General features: G+C 32.2%; 3 protein-coding genes across 4 annotated transcripts; 2 read left to right on the forward strand and 1 right to left on the reverse strand.

Annotated features, from left to right (window-relative positions):
• Positions 1-97: 97 nt before the first annotated feature.
• LOC114188154 (putative protein phosphatase 2C 13) lies at positions 98-2,499 on the reverse strand. The gene is made up of 2 exons (XM_028076703.2): positions 2,115-2,499; positions 98-1,475 (listed from the first exon to the last, which is right to left on the reverse strand). The coding sequence occupies exons 1-2, from the start codon at positions 2,301-2,303 to the stop codon at positions 480-482; spliced, it is 1,185 nt and encodes a 394-aa protein (XP_027932504.1). The 5' UTR covers positions 2,304-2,499; the 3' UTR covers positions 98-479.
• A 7,846-nt stretch (positions 2,500-10,345) lies between these two features.
• Positions 10,346-14,869, forward strand: LOC114187487 (polygalacturonase At1g48100-like). The gene is made up of 7 exons (XM_028075749.2): positions 10,346-10,476; positions 12,156-12,633; positions 12,747-12,914; positions 13,026-13,070; positions 13,151-13,358; positions 13,467-13,548; positions 14,113-14,869. Exons 2-7 carry the CDS (start codon positions 12,223-12,225, stop codon positions 14,618-14,620), a joined length of 1,422 nt encoding a protein of 473 aa, XP_027931550.1. The 5' UTR covers positions 10,346-10,476; positions 12,156-12,222; the 3' UTR covers positions 14,621-14,869.
• An 808-nt stretch (positions 14,870-15,677) lies between these two features.
• Positions 15,678-17,813, forward strand: EMB2786 (COMPLEX 1 LYR-like protein). Of its 2 annotated transcripts, none has more exons than XM_028075744.2 (5): positions 15,678-15,834; positions 15,937-16,000; positions 16,534-16,578; positions 17,245-17,342; positions 17,455-17,813. In XM_028075744.2, exons 2-5 carry the CDS (start codon positions 15,947-15,949, stop codon positions 17,522-17,524), a joined length of 267 nt encoding a protein of 88 aa, XP_027931545.1. In that variant the 5' UTR covers positions 15,678-15,834; positions 15,937-15,946; the 3' UTR covers positions 17,525-17,813. The 2 variants fall into 2 exon arrangements, with proteins under 2 accessions (XP_027931545.1, XP_027931544.1); XM_028075743.2 differs by having other exon boundaries at positions 15,680-15,834; positions 17,475-17,813.
• The last annotated feature ends 1,236 nt before the right edge of the window (positions 17,814-19,049 follow it).

Here is a 19,049-nt window from a genome sequence, read left to right on the forward strand (position 1 = left end):
CATACGAAATTGTATTTTCCAGCACCTCAACTCTGAGAGCATTTGGGAGTTTGAAGTAAACGTGTAGAGAGGAAAAAAAATCAAATAGGCTGAAACGTGCACTCTACTCAACTATCTCATCCCATTAAACAAAACTCTGTTGAATGCAACAATAAAGAAAATAACTAGTTTTGTCGATGCATTCACCTACAACATTGCTGAGAAGTCTAAATCATCTCTTACATACAGATCCAAACAATGATCTGAAATCAAATCCTCCACTGTTCCCGCCAAAATTAGCTAGCTACGTGATTCTCAACATCCACCAAAATAACCGAGATAAATCCCCTAATTTAAATAGTTCTAACCTCCCAACAATTATCCTTTTCTATCACTACAAAACTGTTGACTGATTGGCTCTAAACCTAAAACAGCCTACAAACACGAATCAATCTTTTCATGAAAGGAATGATTGTGAATGGTGAAAATCATATTTACATTCAGTTTCCCTCTAGCAAGCTCCTCAACCTGTTCCGGGCCTCTTCAGACAGAGAGCAAGATCTGAATCTTCGCCTCTGGGGTAGACAGGATTCAACAATCTGCACAGGGGACAAGCAGATAACAATTGCAGTAAGATTATCTGAAGAGTGTAGGCGCAAAGCTTCCTTAACTAGCTCTCTGGCACATTGTTCAGGATCGTCATGCCTTCTTAATCCACGCCGCACCAGACTAACAGCATCCTGGCTTGACATTACATCCCAAATACCATCACAACCAATGATCAAGAACTCATCCTCCTCTGTCAATGCCACCACCTGAACATCCGGGTCGGCAATGAGAGGCGACACAGAACCAAGTGCATTTTTCAATTCCCAATCCCCAAGAGCACGAGTCAAAGAAAGATAACCATTGAGATACCCATCATCAATATAACCACCCATTTCCTCCACTCTTCTGCGTTCCGGTAAATAACTTGGTCTGTGATCTTGGGACATATCAACAGCAATGCCTCGCTTGCAAAGAACGGCTCTACAGTCCCCAGCATTAGCAACCATCAAATGCCTCCCGAGTACAAGAGCAGTCAACGCCGTTGTTCCACAGGAACTACTAACACTTTGTTCATCAGCCAAGGCAATGTCTGCTCCCAAAAACGCCTTTCGATGAGAATCTTCCAACCTCTTCAGAAAAAGTGCATCAGCATCATATGATTGCAGCATATGAGCATCCTCAAAAAATAATCTCATAGCATTGTTTTTAACAAAGGCAGCTGCATCTGGCCCTCCATGCCCATCAAAAACTGCATAAAACGCACTTGCCATAGGTTGCTCAAAGTTGAATCCAAGGTGCGCAGCTAGATCATCTATCTGAATGTGCTCATCATCCATAGACCCCCTGGGTCCAATATCAGCAAAACAGCCAGATCGCACATCTGGTGTAAACTTAGTAGCAGGAGCCTCTAAACTTGGATCTCCAATCATCTCAGGGAAACTCACAGCCTAAATAACACAGAAGACATTAGTCAGCACAAAAAATGCAATTCATTTAGACTAGGGGGTAATTTTGAAACAAAGATATACATACAAATCACAAGCTTTGCTACGCTTCTTATACTAATAAATCCTATCATAATTGAACCAATTGAAATGTAAAATAACATTAACACCAGTTGCATCACCTGATTTCACCGAGGGGAAAAATGTTTAAAACGCAATAAACAAAGTATGTTTTCTTATTACTCTTTACCAAAGGTGCAGGGAAAACAAATTATAGAAAAACTCAATTCAAAATCCTCTAAAAAATTGTACTGCTTCTGAAACCCCCACAACAATCCACACGAAAATTATATTCCCCCCGCCCCCCAAATCTGACAAGCAACATAACAAGAAAGAACACGTTAAACACATAAATTCACACCGACTGATGCATAAAAAAGAAAATTTAAAATCAACCGATTCAACTTCCAAGAGAAAACCGACACCACAACAAAATGAAACACCAATTTTTACACGAACAATAACAAAACCAAATCCCAAGAAGGAATCTCAGAAAACAGGAGAAAAAATATCCAAACACCGAAACAATAAAAAGAAAACAATCCAAAAATCCAGGAAAAAAGGGAACCCAGAAGTACCCACCGATTCAAAACGAGTCGTTTCCGTAGAAACAGATTCAGCGGCAATCCTCACGTGACCGAAGATGGGAACAACGTTGGAGGTGGGCGAAACATCAACCTTAACGCCGTGTTCTTGCGCCACGCAAAGGTGGTACTTCACGTCCAGCATCGGAATTCTCTTCTGGCAGATGATTTCCGTTTCTACGACCATGTTCTGGCTCACGATGATCGCCAAGACGCCGCGTTTAGCTCGTCTCTTCCAAAACCACTGCAACGGATCACTAGGGCTACGGTTTAGGGATTGCGAAAGCGTTTCCAATTAGGGTTTCCTTGTTTTCTGAGAGCTCTCAACAACAGAATTTCCCGTTTGATTTCGTGCGTTTTTATTTATTTTCTCTGGCCTCAAATTAATTAGCGGGAGTACTTATATACAACGCGCTATAACGAAATTTCACTTCACTGTACGTCGTAAATTACAATAATACCCTTGGTATTGTATAGATTGAAAAGATATTTTGCGTCCAATAAGCGAAAACGTTAAAATTGTGAAACGAGTGGTGGCGTGGGTTCTCCACGCTTCCGTCTGAAATGACGACAATAATCCTACGCGCTATTTAATTTGGTTACTAATTAATACATAATTTAAGTAAAGTTATTTTCTTTTACGTCAAATAATTTTGTATCCGTCATGAATATTTAATTTCTTTATGTATATGGATTTGTGGCAAATAATGATAATGATTTGTGTAAAATATATATGCCGCACACAATATTCCTTTAGTGGGGACTTAGTGTCCACGATTATCATCTACTAAACCAATATTATATTAGAAAAATCTAAATTTAAAAGTATCATTTAATCTTTAAGAAATTGTTTTAGATTTAAAAATATTGTTTTTCATATAGAGATTTGTTTTCTGTTTTGAAGATTAAAAGGGTAAAATCTCTGTGGTTGAAGTGATGGATTAAAGATAATCTGGAAGAAGATTATTATAGTGGAAATATGCTTAGTTAAGATATTTAAAATAAAAAAAATTTCGTTTAATGAATCTTTCTACAGATACGATGGTCATATAAATTTCTAATGGATTATTAAATCAGTATTTTAATTTTGTTTTTATTATTTAATTCGACTTTGAGAATAATATTTAAAGTAAGACAACTTTGTCGTATAAAGATTGTGTAAACCTTGAGTTTAATTCATTTTATGACAATGGAATCTTTCGAGAGAAACAATAGATATTAAAAATTTTAAAGGTTTTTCTGTATAAAAATAAAATAAAATTTCGACCACACGTAAAAGAATAAAAAGACATGACATGTTTTACACATGGATATGAAGTAAACAACCAAAAATTGTTACCAATTAAAGTCAAATATGTGTATATGGAAGAACATGCTCTCCATTTATTTCTTCACAAGATTCAATGAGTTAGGTTTATTGGGTTTAAATGAAATTCAATGAATGCGGTATCTTATTAATAGGTTACACCCACTCCCCAAAAAGTTTACAGTGAAAATTAATAACAAAAAGTATACAACTAATAAAAATAAATTAATTTTTAAGTTAATAATATTTGGTATAAATAAGGAAACTTTTGATTTAATAATCATGTTAATCACAGCAACATCATCAAATCAATAGTAAAAATTAACCGCAAAGAATAAAAAATATTAAATTTATTAAGTACTCAATAAAATATAGACATTATCAAGTATTTGTTAAAAGTTTTAAAATTTATTATGGATTTAAAATATAATTGAGCTTAAATTATATAAATAAAACACATATATTTTTTTAAAGAAGTAAATCGTTATGTAATTATATTTTTTAAGATAATTAAATTTTATAATATTTTTATTTATATTTTAAAAGTTGCATACATTTGTTTTTAACAAATTATTTTATTTACCCCGGTTGATCTAATAAATATTAATCAAATGTATATTTATCACATTGATTTTATATTTATCACATCTAATTAAATAGTTATCACATTGATTTTGTATATTTTTTATTGTGTACAATTACGAGTAATAATACGTAAAATAATTCATGAATAATGAAAAAAAAACTATTAAAATAGAAAGAATAATGATAAAGAAAACTAAATTACAAATACCTTATATCTTATATTCTAAAAAATTATAAAAAAAATATTCTTGCTCTTAATAACATTGATCAAATTAGTTTACAAGCTAATTAATTAAATGAACTAATTGTTAGTTTATTGGTCTTATCCAACACATTTTATATATAACTTACTCTTAACTAAAAGACACAATTAAATAAATGTTTTTTTAAACTAATTTTATCTTATTTAAGGATTCAATATTTTATCCTATTTGTGATATTAAGTATTGGAGTTTGAAAATGAAGAAAAAAAAAATGTTTTGATTTAAAACAGATTGTTTACAGTTGGTAATGATAATAAGAAAGTGGTTGCAATTTGGTTTTACAGTTGAAGAGGAATGTCCAGAAAAGTTAATTGATGGGGGCATATTATGATTCAACAAGCCACACACTTTAAAATAAATACACATATTTTAATTATTAATTTTTTAGATGATTTTCTATTTTTTTATTTTTTTATTTTTAATAATTTAAAACCACTTAGAAAATACTACATTATGTTATAGAGAAAATAGTTAAAATTTAATAGTCAAAAAATATTTTTCTTTCAATAATTTAGACTATAGGAGTCGTTCATAGAATGTTTTTTTTTTTTATCAGCAAATCCATAAATTATATGGTTAACACAATAATGAAAATATCAACATTTGTTATTTGGTGGAAGATTAGTCTCGTTTAAATTAGTCCTAATACTTTTCTTTCTTTCTTTACACTGAACACCCTCACATATTTTTTTTTTTTTGAAAGTTTGTTTATACAATATTATAGGTATTGAAAATTTAATCGAATATGAATTTTATGTCAGGTGAAAAATAAATAAATAAATAAATAAATCAACAAATATAAAATAAAGAATCTACAAATTCATTATTTTTAAATTTGAATTAAAAACAATATTAATTCTTTATTTAAATTTGAGCTCGTGCCTCTCAATAAATTAGTGATGAGAGGAAACTTCAACTTAAAAGGTAATTAGGGAATACATGTATCGAAAAAGAATAATAAAAAAGAAAAAAATAAAAACTCCATAAAATATAAAATAATATCCATATATATCATATTCACTCAATTATGAAAGTATTGGACATGTGTATAACACAGACCTGTGTGTTATGGGTTCCATTTCAAGTATTATAGTATGGTATATCATAATATATGAAACTGGTAACGTAATAAATCTGATGCATTGCTTTCTATTAGAAAAACAAACCTTTCTGAGACATTAAATTATATTAATTTTTATGACGCGTGTACGAGACATTAGATATATCAAATTAGTCATGAATATGTTGATGGATTTATTTACTAATATAATATCACATATATTTTAAAAAAAAATCATACACAGCGACGATATATACGTGTAAGCTAGTTAAATTAAAAAATATAAAAAAAAGGAAATTGGAGTTACCTAAATTGCGGTTGGATTGATGTAATAGGGAAGCGAATGGATATAAAATAAGTTTGATGGGAGAGATGTGTGAAAGAAGCGCTTCATCTACGAGGTTGTTAGGTTTGGTGCCACGCTTCACCCTCACTCCCTCTACGCTTTTCTCTTCACACCTTTTAACCATGTTTTCCACACTGTTTTTTTCTTTTACGAGTATTTATTGAACTTTTGTTTCATTTATTCATCTCCTTTTTCACCACATGTATCAAGGGATAATAAAGAGATGATAATGGTTAACGGGCCACACTGTATGAACTGGCTATATATATATATATATATATATATATACTACAAATTTATCCTATCTCTAGTAGGGGTGACAATTAGGACCGGTCCGCAAGTCTACAGAAAAAATGCGGAGCGAGCTAGGGCAGTGAACCCGCAGGCCCAGTCCACATAGATCCGCGGCCTGCGCGGGCCAATCCGCATAAAATTAAAAAAATAAAAAACTTGCACTTGTGTATATTAATCACTTCTTTTATAGACTTTTGCATTAACGTTTCAAATTTTTGTATAACTGAAAAAGACAAGTATTATGTAATTTTTAATGTGCTAAAATTTAAAGGATACATTGTGTATGTCATAATATGAATATGATGAAAATGTTGAATTATCAATTTATCATTTAATTCTCCAAAGCCTTTACTTAAGTTTGTGAACTTCTTAAAATTTCTCAATTTTTAAACATTGAAAGTTTTATCATAAAAAAAAAAACTTAAAAAAAAAGTGGGCCAATTGGTATGTGGGGCGGATCAGTGTTTTCGACCTGTATAAAATATGCAGAGCGGAACGGACCAGCCCGAGTTGTGCGGACCTTATGCGGATCGAGCCTAAACCGGCCGGACTGACCCGCATTGCCACCAACAATCTCCCGTGAATGTGGGATGTCTAACAAATTTTAATTTATTTTTGTATAATTAGTTATATATAGATATAAGTATCACTTTAATTTCACCGTATAAAGATCATTTAAGCAAGATATTTCTCCTGGAACAAAAATAAATTTGAATAAACAGTCTTATTTTTGACATGATTTTTCATTTAAGCGACGTAGTCATTACTCAAGTGACAAGCAAACATCCTTTAAAGAAAAAATAATTTACCTTATCATGAATTTCGTTTAAACGATCAAATTGCATTTGAGCAAAAATCATTTTTAAGAATAGATACTTGTCTCACTTCCATATTCACTATTAAATTAAAATTTTAGGAGATTAAAAATTACATAAAATACCAAATAAAAAAATAACATATTTTACCGTACTAAAAGAAATCACTGCAATTTTTTTTATAAGTAGTTAATTTCACCAAAATTAAAAGAAGTTAATTTTACAAAAAATAAGTGTATTTAAATTTGACAGTTTTATAAACTGTTAATATGGTGTGGTATGACATTTGTCCCGTGGCATAAAAGATATAATTTAGGTGTAAAATGATGAATCTGAATGGTCAGTGTTAAGCTTTTGTGTTCGGGAACCATCGCACACATCTTTTATTAAATCCGCAAAACCAACAAATATGTTTTTCCACTTCTAATCCATGGTCGCCTATTGTATATACCAAACTCACTGCAAATAAAAACCTCTTCTTTTCTTTCATTCTACCAATTCGCACAAGGTTTTTCCTTTCTTGTCACTTTCCCACAATTGCTTAATGCAAAACATATCACTTCATTTCTATATTATCATTCATATCACAATTATTAATCACTGCTATTCTGCCTCTTATGCCATCTAAAACCCATATCTTCATTATATATATATATATATATATATATATATATATATATATATATATGTATGTATATGCAGCTTATGCAGTTCATAATTACCACAGAACAAAGATAATGTTCCCTCTGCAACTTCTGCAAACATCATCCTTAAGCTTTGATATTGACTAAACGGTGAGTCTCAGTTACTCTTTCTCTCTCTCTCTCGTTTCAAACAATATATAGTTAATGTAGTTAATGTAGTTAATATTTTGTTCTGATATTTTTATTGACTTTAATACTCATGTTTTAGTTTTTTTTAATAGACTTTATTATGTAAAATTATGTTACACGTAACTTCAAAGTCGTCATTGGTTAATGTATAAAACTATAATTATTTTAATTTAAATTACTATTATTTGTCCTAATTATATTAATTGTTTTAGCATTAGATTAACTATTGTTACTAAGGACCAAAAAGTAACGGTTAGAAAATGCACAAAAAGTTAAAATTAGCAATCCAATTCAGATATGGTAATAAGAAAGGAAATCATATTTGAATATTTGTTATTTTATAAAAGATTAAATATGCTTTTGTCTTAACTTTAGTGAAAATTAGAATCAGTCCCTTCTCGAAACTATTGTAGACCAATTTAGCTCCCAAACTTTAAAACTTTAAAAATGTATGATTTAATTCTTTTAACTAAATTTTGAGATTTTTTTTTTACTTTCTAAACATATCTCATGATAATATTTAAATTGTTTATCTCGTTTTACACATTTTCATTTCAATATTAAGTCAAATAATAACCTAAAATGCATTTGAAACTTTAAATAAAAATAAAAATTAAATAAAAGAACTCAATCTATCACGTTTCAGGACTAATTTCAATTTCCGCTAAAAATTCATAGATAAAAAGTATATTTAATCCTTTTGTAAATAATGATGAATCATGATGAGAAAAAATATGATAAAATTAACTTTAGGTGTTAAAGAAAATAGTAATTGATGCCTATTATTATACAAGAATCTTGTTCCATTATATTCCACTAATGGAACAGCATAATTGAATAGAAGTGTAAACAGAACTAGAGGCCCACTGAAGATTATAACTGGCCCATTATGTTTTCTTTCCAAATTTCAAAAAGAATCCACTCTATTCATCCAATTTGTTCAGAATTTAAATCATGTGTATAAATTATTTGGAAAATCTTAAACAACACGTCCATTTATATTATTGAATTATATTCAAAGTCAAATTTTAAAATAACACAAGACTTTATGTATAATTCATTAAAAAAGAAAAGTTACTTACCATAATTATATTCGAAATCAAAGGCCATTATCTCTAAAAACACATGATAAAAAAACTTGCATTGACTGAGGGATACGTATTTTATACTACTTTCATGACTCAACTAATCGAAGAATGCATCTAAATAAAACATAAAATTATTTTTGAAGTTTTTTTTTTACCCAGCATACAGTATTTTAAAAAAAAAAACTTCTAACTTTGTAATAAAATGTTAGAATATTAGGATGTTATTTTAATTTTTTGAAATATTATTCAATTATTGATACCTTGTAGTTATATAACTACATTTATTTTACCTATTATCTCTAATGAAATTCCATTGGTTGTTTTTTTAGCGTTTCTTCTGTATTTCATTATTGCTTTTATAGCACACAAGAATAATCTTGTTATAAAGTTGTCATTTTCAAAACTTTAATATCAACCCTTTTATATCAAATTAAAAAGAAAAATTTGAAAGAACACAGACGTACGTGATATTACGAGGATAATAATATTTTAATAACTAAATTTTGATAATTTTTTATAATTTATAATTTAAAATAATATTTTTAAGTGATTTTAAAATATAAAAAAAAGTAAAAAAATAAAAATATCAAAAATATTGAAGTCGGAGCTTGCAAACTTTCATCCGCAGTCGAAACATTTATTCAAAGCTACAAAATTGTTACAATATGCTAACCAGATTAAAGGGTGTTGAATTGTAGAAGCATATTATAACAATTTCTGAAAAAACAGCATGATCAAAGAAAATATAAAAGCTTCATGTGACTTGATCTGTTCCACAGTCAGAGTAGGAAAAATGCCTGTGAACTTGGAACCTAGCATCAATATTCCGACAAGCTGGTTCAGTGTTTAATTAAAACTGTGATGGAAGCAAGTGCAGACAAGATTAAGAGTAAACTAATGTTAAACTTAACAGGTGTTAGAATCAGACACCAGAATGCGGTGTTTTACTCTTAATCTTCATACGCTGTCCGCATCAATGTCTCAAAATCAATGCCATTAGAATCGTAAAAACAACCTTGTGAACAAAACAATCTCCTAACTTTTTAATCAACACTTTTTCATTAGCCCGTGACACAAACTACAAACACCACCCCGTGAATTCTGACCTAACACGTGTCCCCTCTTCCATTCTCCTCATCATATATCATCGTGGCCTCAAACCAAGTGAGCAATGAAAAAAGAGCACACACACATGCATAAACTCTTTCTTCGATTTCTGCAGAATCTGGTTGTATTTTAGCTGCATGTGACTACATAACATTATGCTGGAACTGTGATATGATGAAACATAATACACTAACACACATTCTCTCTCTCTCTCTCTCGTGCCCTATCAATCATGGTGACACAGGACCCACGTTTTGAACAAACCAGCCACTATCTCCGCGAGTGAGGTGCGTGTATGAACCCCTGCCACATGGCATATCAGAGAGCCACAAACCATGCTGTCATCTCACAGCACCATAAAAAAGTGCACCCTAGAATCTCTCTAGTCACAAACTTTTTCTCTGTTGAAATTTCGATGGTTTATTTGCTTTTGCACTCTCATCTTCTGATTGTACACACGTGACAGGTTAAGACAAACACGAATCCATGCACATTTATTTTCACTTCGCTAGTCTCTTCTATAAAACCCACACTCCTACACATATTTTATACAGCAGCAACTCATATTTTCGTACACACACATACTTACAATACAGCTTCATGTTTGCTACAGCAAAGAGATAAAGAGGAGAAGAAAAAAATTGCAGCATTCTTCTTCATCAGGTGAATCCAAAAGTCTAGTTGATTTTCCATTGTTGCTTTATTTGCTTAAATGGGCACGTAAGAGATATGGAGACATTGGATATGTTTAACTTTCTTTGTTTTGTTTTTATTTTTTGCATTAAATCATAAGGGGTTTGATTCCACCCGTGAATAACGTTAATTCTGTTGTCGCGTACCAAAATTGTCCTTCTTGCTAATTCATAGCCACAATGAGCTAACCAACAACGAAGAGTCACGATATGTTTTTGTTTTTGAATAATAAAAACTACATTCCCACATCTACTCTTCTTTGTGTTCCTCTTAGGTCCCCTAGCACCTTTTCTTTTACATTTTTTTTATCTAAAATTTAGTGTCCTGTTTGGTTTAAAGAGAAGAAAAAAATTGGATGCACATATTGTTTCGTTTTTAATGAGAAAGTAACTTGCTGTCATGACAGATAAAGATAGAGAAGTTCTGCTAACAATAAATATTCTACTATAGTTAAAATTTACTAAAAACTAATGGATAATGTAATCCAATTAGTGTAATTTTTGAGTTATCAACTTTAATCATATCCGATTACTGTAATTCACTCCTTTCTTTGATTATGTCTGAGTAGAATGCATTTTAATCAGGGTTATTAGTTGATCAATCTAGCAAAGATAGTTTCTTATTCATTGCATGGAAAGATAAATGTTGTCGAACTCAAATTACAAATGTAGCTGTCACTGATTATGTAAGTTCAATTATTTTTTTCGTCTTCCTATTTGTATGTTCATGATTCCCACTGTGGTTAGCTTTATTCTTTTTTGCTATCTGCTGCTCTGTTATTCAGAGATCTGGTTCTAACTTATAGCAATAATTCACGTGCAGTATCTCATACAATTATTATTTTTCAATAGCTACATGTCTGTTTGGCCACCTCCAAGGCAAAACCAAAGATGAAATATGTCATACAATCGGACAAATATGCTACAACACCAATTTTCATCTTCACAAATATTTTGATAATTTTCTTGAACAGTACTATTGCCTTCTGTTTCTTCTTTATTCTAATTTAACACATGTTCAGCAATATATAGTGAATCAGTTGACTCAAGAAAACTCAAAAATGCCATGGAACTTGATGCAGAGTTCTCTTATTTCCCGTGTATTACACCTAACTCACTTTTTATTTCTTAGCTTAATCAGGGAAAATACGGATGAACAGATATGGAATAAAATAAGAAGAAAAAGTAATAGAAATTTGGTGAGTGAGGCACAGTTTTCTAGAAAACTTGAGCCTCAAAAGTTCTGAGCATACACTTTTTAAAATTGTCCAGAGGACAGTTTCTGAAAACAAATTCAGAAAACAAAACTAGTGGTTCAAGAAGCAAGAGGGGGGCGAAGGTATAATGTCACGGACCACAACACAATGAACAGATACGATTAAAATAAGAGGATGGTCACGGAACTGAGGTTGGAGAACAATGACACCGTGGCACGGTTAAACACAACATTGTCCTCCAAAGCCTCTAAAATCCTCCAACTGTTTCCTTGAGACAGTAAATCAACCAGGATTCTACACGTGTCCATCTCATGCTTTAGAATTCATTCATGAACTGTATCTTCTATGTTTTGAGTATAAATAACAAACTTAGCTTCAGGATAGTTCTTCCAACTCTTTACAAGTTAGTTTAATCTCCTCCATTTATCCACAGGTATCAATCATCTTGGTGAAGTGACATTGTTAGTTTAGTGTGAAAACTCGTAGAATTGAAACCTGCAATGAGTCTGATTCGATGGTGTTTTATCCTATGGGTTACCATGATTATTTTTATCCATAATTGGGATAGTGTGGAAGGAAGATACCACTATCACAAGGGGCAGAAGAAAAGTCCTTCCCCTGCACCAGAGGAACCTTCTTCACCTTCACCTTCACCTCCTTCCATTTCCCCTGGTGTTCCCTCTGACCCTTATCCCAGTGATCCTGGGGATTCCCCTTCAAACTGCATTTTCGATGTAAGATCCTTTGGGGCAGTTGGAGATGGTTCAGCTGATGACACACAATCATTCGTGGCAGCATGGAAAGCAGCTTGTGCAGTAGAGTCAGGAGTTGTTCTTGTTCCAGAAAATTACTGTTTCAAGATAACTTCGACTATCTTTACAGGTCCATGCAAGCCTGGACTGGTATTTCAAGTAAGAACGCTTGTTGAATTTCCCAGTTCTTCATTCTTCCTTTCATGAAATTCATTTGTAGTTCTCTTGTGTTCCATTAATGTAGCTTACTAACAAGGTTCTAATGTAAACAGGTGGATGGTACTCTCATGGCACCTGATGGACCAGAATCATGGCCTAAGGAAGACAGCCACAGTCAATGGCTTGTGTTCTATCGACTCGATCAAATGACTCTTACTGGGAAAGGAACCATAGAAGGCAATGGGGAACAGTGGTGGGATCTTCCTTGCAAACCTCACCGGGTAATCATTTAATCAATCATGTTATAACAGTTGCACCATTCTATTCTTTGTTGTATACTTATTTAATGCAGAAAGAACTCAAACTAAACGGTAAAAAAATTGGCATTTCAGGGTCCCGATGGAAAAACTGTATCAGGACCATGTGACAGCCCAACAGTGAGTAAACTACTCTGTTTATTCTTATTTTTTCCAACCCACATGAACTGTCTCAAAATCGTTTGTCTTCTCAAATATAGATGATACGGTTCTTCATGAGCTCCAATTTGGTGCTGAGTGGGGTAAAGATTCAAAACAGTCCTATGTTCCACGTGAAATTCGATGGTTGCCAAGGAGTACTGATAGACAAGTTGTCAATTTCTTCTCCTAAACTCAGTCCAAATACTGACGGAATCCACTTAGGAAACACAAAGGGTGTTGGGATATATAACTCCATGATAAGCAATGGTAAATACCAAACAACAAAGAGCAATGTCTCGTTTCTCAATATAGAAGTTTTGTTCTGTTTATATACATGACAGAAAAGTTGTTTAGAATAATATGATTTTTGAACAGGTGACGATTGCATCTCGATTGGACCCGGGTGCTCAGACGTGGACATAGAGGGTGTTACTTGTGCTCCCACCCATGGTATTAGGTATGTTACATAATTAATCTTAATTTGTAGTTATACTGTGTTGCTGATTATGTTAACTCCTTATTAATGATGATGACTAATTTACACATAAAAGTATGATATATTATTATTATCTCTGTTTTGTTAACTGATTCTAGAACCATTTCTAAAAGCAAAACGAGTGAAAAGTGACTTCAACCAATGGCATGAGTATAGTGACTATCCAAGTTGTACCCCAAGATTCCAACTAATAGATCTTCCACAAAAGAATAAAAAGTTTCGCCTTTCAAATGATCCTCACCAATTCTCCAAAAAGTTAGGGTCACAGGAGTTATTTATTTACCTTCTTATTTTAGTGATCTTTATAGGTGTATTACTTTAACAGTTGGAACAGTTCAAACTGGCAATAATTAATAATATCACAGTTTCTATTCTTCATTTCTGGCCCCTCATGGTTCCAGAGCAGAATCTTCTACTCTGTTGCATTAATCAGACACATAAAAGTCATTTCGGAACCTTTACATTGCCAATGTTAGTTTCAGCATTTTACACCAAATGCTTAACATTGGTCACTTTTTTCGACAGCATTGGAAGCCTCGGAGTGCACAATTCGCAGGCATGTGTCTCAAACTTAACTGTTCGCAACACCATCATAAAGGAATCAGACAATGGCCTGAGAATCAAGACATGGCAAGGTGGAACGGGGTCAGTGAGTGGCCTAAGATTTGAAAACATCCAAATGGAGAATGTGAGGAACTGCATCATCATTGACCAGTACTACTGCTTGTCGAAAGAGTGTCTGAATCAAACTTCAGCAGTGCATGTAAACAATGTGATATATAAGAACATAAAGGGTACTTATGATGTGAGAACTCCTCCTATACACTTTGCTTGCAGTGACAGTGTGGCATGCACCAACATAACACTCTCTGAGATAGAGCTTTTGCCATACGAAGGGGCATTAGTAGATGACCCTTTTTGCTGGAATGCTTATGGAACTCAAGAGACCATGACTATACCTCCACTTGATTGCTTAAGAGAAGGTGAACCTGATACAGTGGTGGAGCTCTCTGCCTACGAATGTAGTAGTTAACATGTCACGTTGGTGTGGGAAGTATATGATATATGACATAGTATGCATATAGAGCAGAGAGAGACATTGTTGTTGAGTTGTGATTGTGGTGTTGTATTTGTTACTTAGGATTCGTCCCTATTTGGGGTTTCCCCTTGTGTGTGATGAGTTATAGAATTTAGTCTCCTTTTTGGGACCTACATTGTAATAGTTTGATTGGGCATTTACATATATCATATATAATATGATAGGTTTTAACTATTAGCTTCAGTTTCATTTCATTTCAAGAGTTGAAATTAAGAAATGCAGTTCATAGAGAGGTGATTACTGATACATTTAACTTGGATTGCCACAAAAACTAACTAAGAAGCTGGAACTGTTATAGAGATACATTTTCTATAACTCCAAATACACCTAATACCAATCCGGTATAAGCAACAAGAAAGAATTAAAATTTTAAACTATATGAATTAAAATATTTAATAATTTTTTTGATTTTTTTTAAACTAAAATTGACACAAATGGAATATATTTTATTTTTGTGTCAATTTAAATAAATATTTAAAAGAAAATTATATTAATTAAAATGTTTATTGAATTTTAAATTTAAAAAACAGTTTAAATAATTATGTTAACCGGATTTTGAAATCAGAAAGAGCGTTTAACCGGACTTTCAATTCCGGTGAGTCTTTTAATCGGATTTTGAAATTTGGTGTCTTCCTTAATACGATTTTGAAATTTAGTGAGTTTTTTAATTGAATTTCAAAATTTGGTAAATTTCTAAACTGAATTTCATAATTTGGTAGGAGTTTTAATTGAATCTTGAGATCCAGCGAAGTATTTATCCAATATTTTGTTTATCGAATTTCGAAATTCGGGCTTTTCTTAATCAAATTTCAAATCTGATTGTTTGGAGTGTTGTGAGGAAGTTAATATAAGAGAGAAAATTTTTATCGTAGTAAAAGGTAAAAAAAGTTGGGGGTGTTAAAAGGAAATCTTTGGAGTTACGGGAAGAAGCCCAGTTCTTGGGCCATGTACAAGGAATCGGCCCGATAGTGCATTTTGGTTTGGGCATTTTAGACCACTAATAAATCACGATTCACTCTTCTCCGTTTCTAGTACCGTAAAACGCAGAGTCGTTTCGTTTCGCACGGATCGCGAATTCAAGTTTTGTGCTCAATTGCTTTGCTCGTAAACATACCTCGAGGACTCTGAGTCAGAACTAGTGATAATCGGTATTAGACAAGCGACCACTATCCTAATTTGTCGGTTAAGTAATGTTCTCTTTTCTGCCTTCTAACTGTTCGATGAATTGCCTCTGTGTTTTTGTTTCGCAGATTCTATACCATGCCGTCCCTTCAAACTGCTCTGCCTCCTGAGCTCGCCAACAATGCTCTTAGGGTCAGTCACATGCCAAACCTTCTGTCTTCTCTAATTCAATCAAACTCCTATTCTCTACTTAGCTTCCATAAGTCCAGAAAAACAGAATTGGAGTTTCGTTCCCCTTATCTGGAATTTTGGTTTCAATTTGATCCCTTTTTAAGTTTAAAAGATTGACTAGCAATGGTAATTTTTACTGGAGTATCATGTTTCATGGTTTGACGTTTGTCATGTTTCACCTAATTTGATGTATGTTGGAATGGCGATGAATGCAAAAGCTATATTTTCCATGCACGAATGGGAAGTAATCTGAGTGTTAAATTCAGTTGAAAAGGGAGTTTTGTGGGATTAAACTGAAAATCCAAACACACTAAATTGATGTATTAAACTAACAGAAGGACCAACTTGGTGTTTTGAAGACGGAAATTAAACTTTTTAAACTTAAGGGACCAAATTGAAACACAAATTTATATGAATGATCAAAAGTCTAATTTATCCTTTTACAAACAAGTAAATAAAATATCTTACTTATTTTTATGGCCTTTGTTTTATAGCTCTACCGTGAATGTCTTCGCAGAGCTAAATATATTGGTCATCGGGTGAGTCATTCTTCTCTTTCTCTCTCTTTCAAATAGATTCACTTGTAGCTAATTGCTGTCAAAGTAATTTAAGTATGGGACATGGGAATCCCCACCATGGTGAATTTTTTGAAAATTCGGTCGTATATGTCTCATGTTTATGATGCATGTTTTCTAGGGACATGTAATTAGTGTTCATGTTTAAGTATTGTGACTTAACGTGTTAGACAAACTCTGATCCTATCAGTGCACTGCATTATTTTCTTCATCTTTTATTTTTGTGCTTGTGATGCTATTCACCCATGATCGTGGTATGCTTCTGCATTGGGTTTACTGTCTCATTATTTTTACTGAAGCACTGCATTTGTCACGTCCTGTTGAGATAAACTTTTCCTGAACATTTTGAAAAGGAAACTAAGAAGTAAAAGGAGTTAACCTTCTTTCAAAAGTTGAAATTGACTTATGCACTTCAGCTTTTAAAGAAACTTTCATATCTATCTCTTCAAAAAGTTGATAAATGAGATGTATTCGTTGATTTTAACTTGCGGACGAAGTTTATTTTATTTTGCTTTTGATTCTCTTCTAGAGAAGTACTTGTGAAGAAGTTTGCTTAAACAAGGTTTAAACATCTTCATGTCCGATGATGCTAGGACGTGAGAAACTGATTATGCCTTCTTGCTATTGCAGAAACATAACACAGAGCTTCTTGTTGATATGGTGAGACAACAGTTTAAGAAACACAAGCATGAGACAGATCCTGAGAAGATTCAGAAGTTGAAGGATGAGTAAGCTTGTATCTAGTATAGTACATTTATATTGTGCACGTTTGTTATTAGTGTCTCAGCACAATAACATGGGCACATGTGTGTGAAATTTACGCTATCTACTTATTTGTAGATTTGTTTCTGGTTCTGCAGTGCTGCAAGGGGGCTTATCAATCACATATTGTATGAGTCAGAGCAAATGACAGGTTCTAAATTTAGCAAGACTAAGCAGCCTAACAAATGATTCGGTTTGTCCATGAATGCAAGGTTTGGCAGATCAAGCATGTATCAAAAGCCTTCCAAGGTTACTGGCTATTTTAAAATGTTATTTAAAAAAATTTGTGGAAAATAGGGCGATGGCTTATTTTGCCGGTGCCATTTCCATATCCACACTGCTCAAGTTTCTTAATACTGCTTCTAGTTTCTACCAAATGATTCAGTGTAGAGATAATAAACCTTTGAAGAAATAACAGTGATCCGTATTGTTTTTTTTTTTTTTTTCAATTTTAGTTTTCGGTTACATTATAAAGGGCTTGTGCATGATTATAAAGATGGCAAAGTCGAAGTATATAAGCCCAGAAACTGGATTAATTAGGTTTCAGATTTGTACGCATTTCTGAAGTTCCTAACTTCAATGGATTTCACTTGTGAGTTTCTGAAGCTGCATTGTTTTGAAGGTTGGTAAGCAAAAATTTTCTTTTGTCACTTTCATGGTAGATTTTTGTGTTCTCCATGAAGAGTATTTAATTGGTTATAAACGGCTTGGTAAATTATTACAACCCTCTATACATTGATTTAGGGTCTAATATCCCTCTATTTTTAAAATGATTAATTTTTTCTATTAATTCTCTAAATTGGTGCTATTTTCTCATTCTATTAATTTATTATTAGTAACAGCTTTACATCCTCGTTAAAAATACGCCACTAATTAGTGCATATTAAAATCGTAACTATTTAAACTTTAATTCATTAAACATTAAAATTATTCAAAAAAGAAAAATATTAATATAGACATTGACTGATAAAATTGTAATTCGTACAACCACTATTTTAAAATGACATTTTTTTAATAATTATTTTATACTCGTAATACTTTGTAATGTTTTGTTGATTAAAATTTAAAATGACATTTTAAAATTTGTCACTAACTGTTACGGACTTTAACAAAATTTAAAATCATTTTCAAACTGTGAATCCGTAACGCAATCAGCTTTATTTGAACTTTTTGAAATAGAATTATCAAATTGAACTTTATAAATAAAGGGAAAAATGTAACCCAATTTACATAATGTTCGATACAACTTTCATTACACCAAACACAGTATGATCCTATGAAGAAGATTTGAAGAAGGGACAATCTCGTTAAAAAAAGCTCTCATATATTCGTTCACCTATAGAACTTTCTAGATTCGCAGTACCTCTTTTAATTATAAATTCATTTAGTGAGAAATTGTTTTTCTAGTGAATATTATTCGGTGACTATCTATTCATTTAGTGAAAATATTTTGAAGAGCAATAATCACTTTAATGAACATTCCACTCAATGAATCGTCTAAATTCTGAGTGAAGTTTTGGAGCTGGAAAAATTAATAAATCAACAACAACTCGAGATTGTTCTAGTATTAAATGAAATATAATTATAGTTATTATGTGAAAAAAATTTAAAGGAAACTATGCTTACAATCCTTTAATAAGATAAGATTATTATAGTTAATATTATTCTGGAGT

The sequence above is a fragment of the Vigna unguiculata genome, chromosome 6 (genome assembly GCF_037176805.1).
Source record: "Vigna unguiculata cultivar grain cowpea cultivar isolate G323 ecotype 2 chromosome 6, ASM3717680v1, whole genome shotgun sequence".
Classification (NCBI taxonomy): domain Eukaryota; kingdom Viridiplantae; phylum Streptophyta; class Magnoliopsida; order Fabales; family Fabaceae; genus Vigna; species Vigna unguiculata.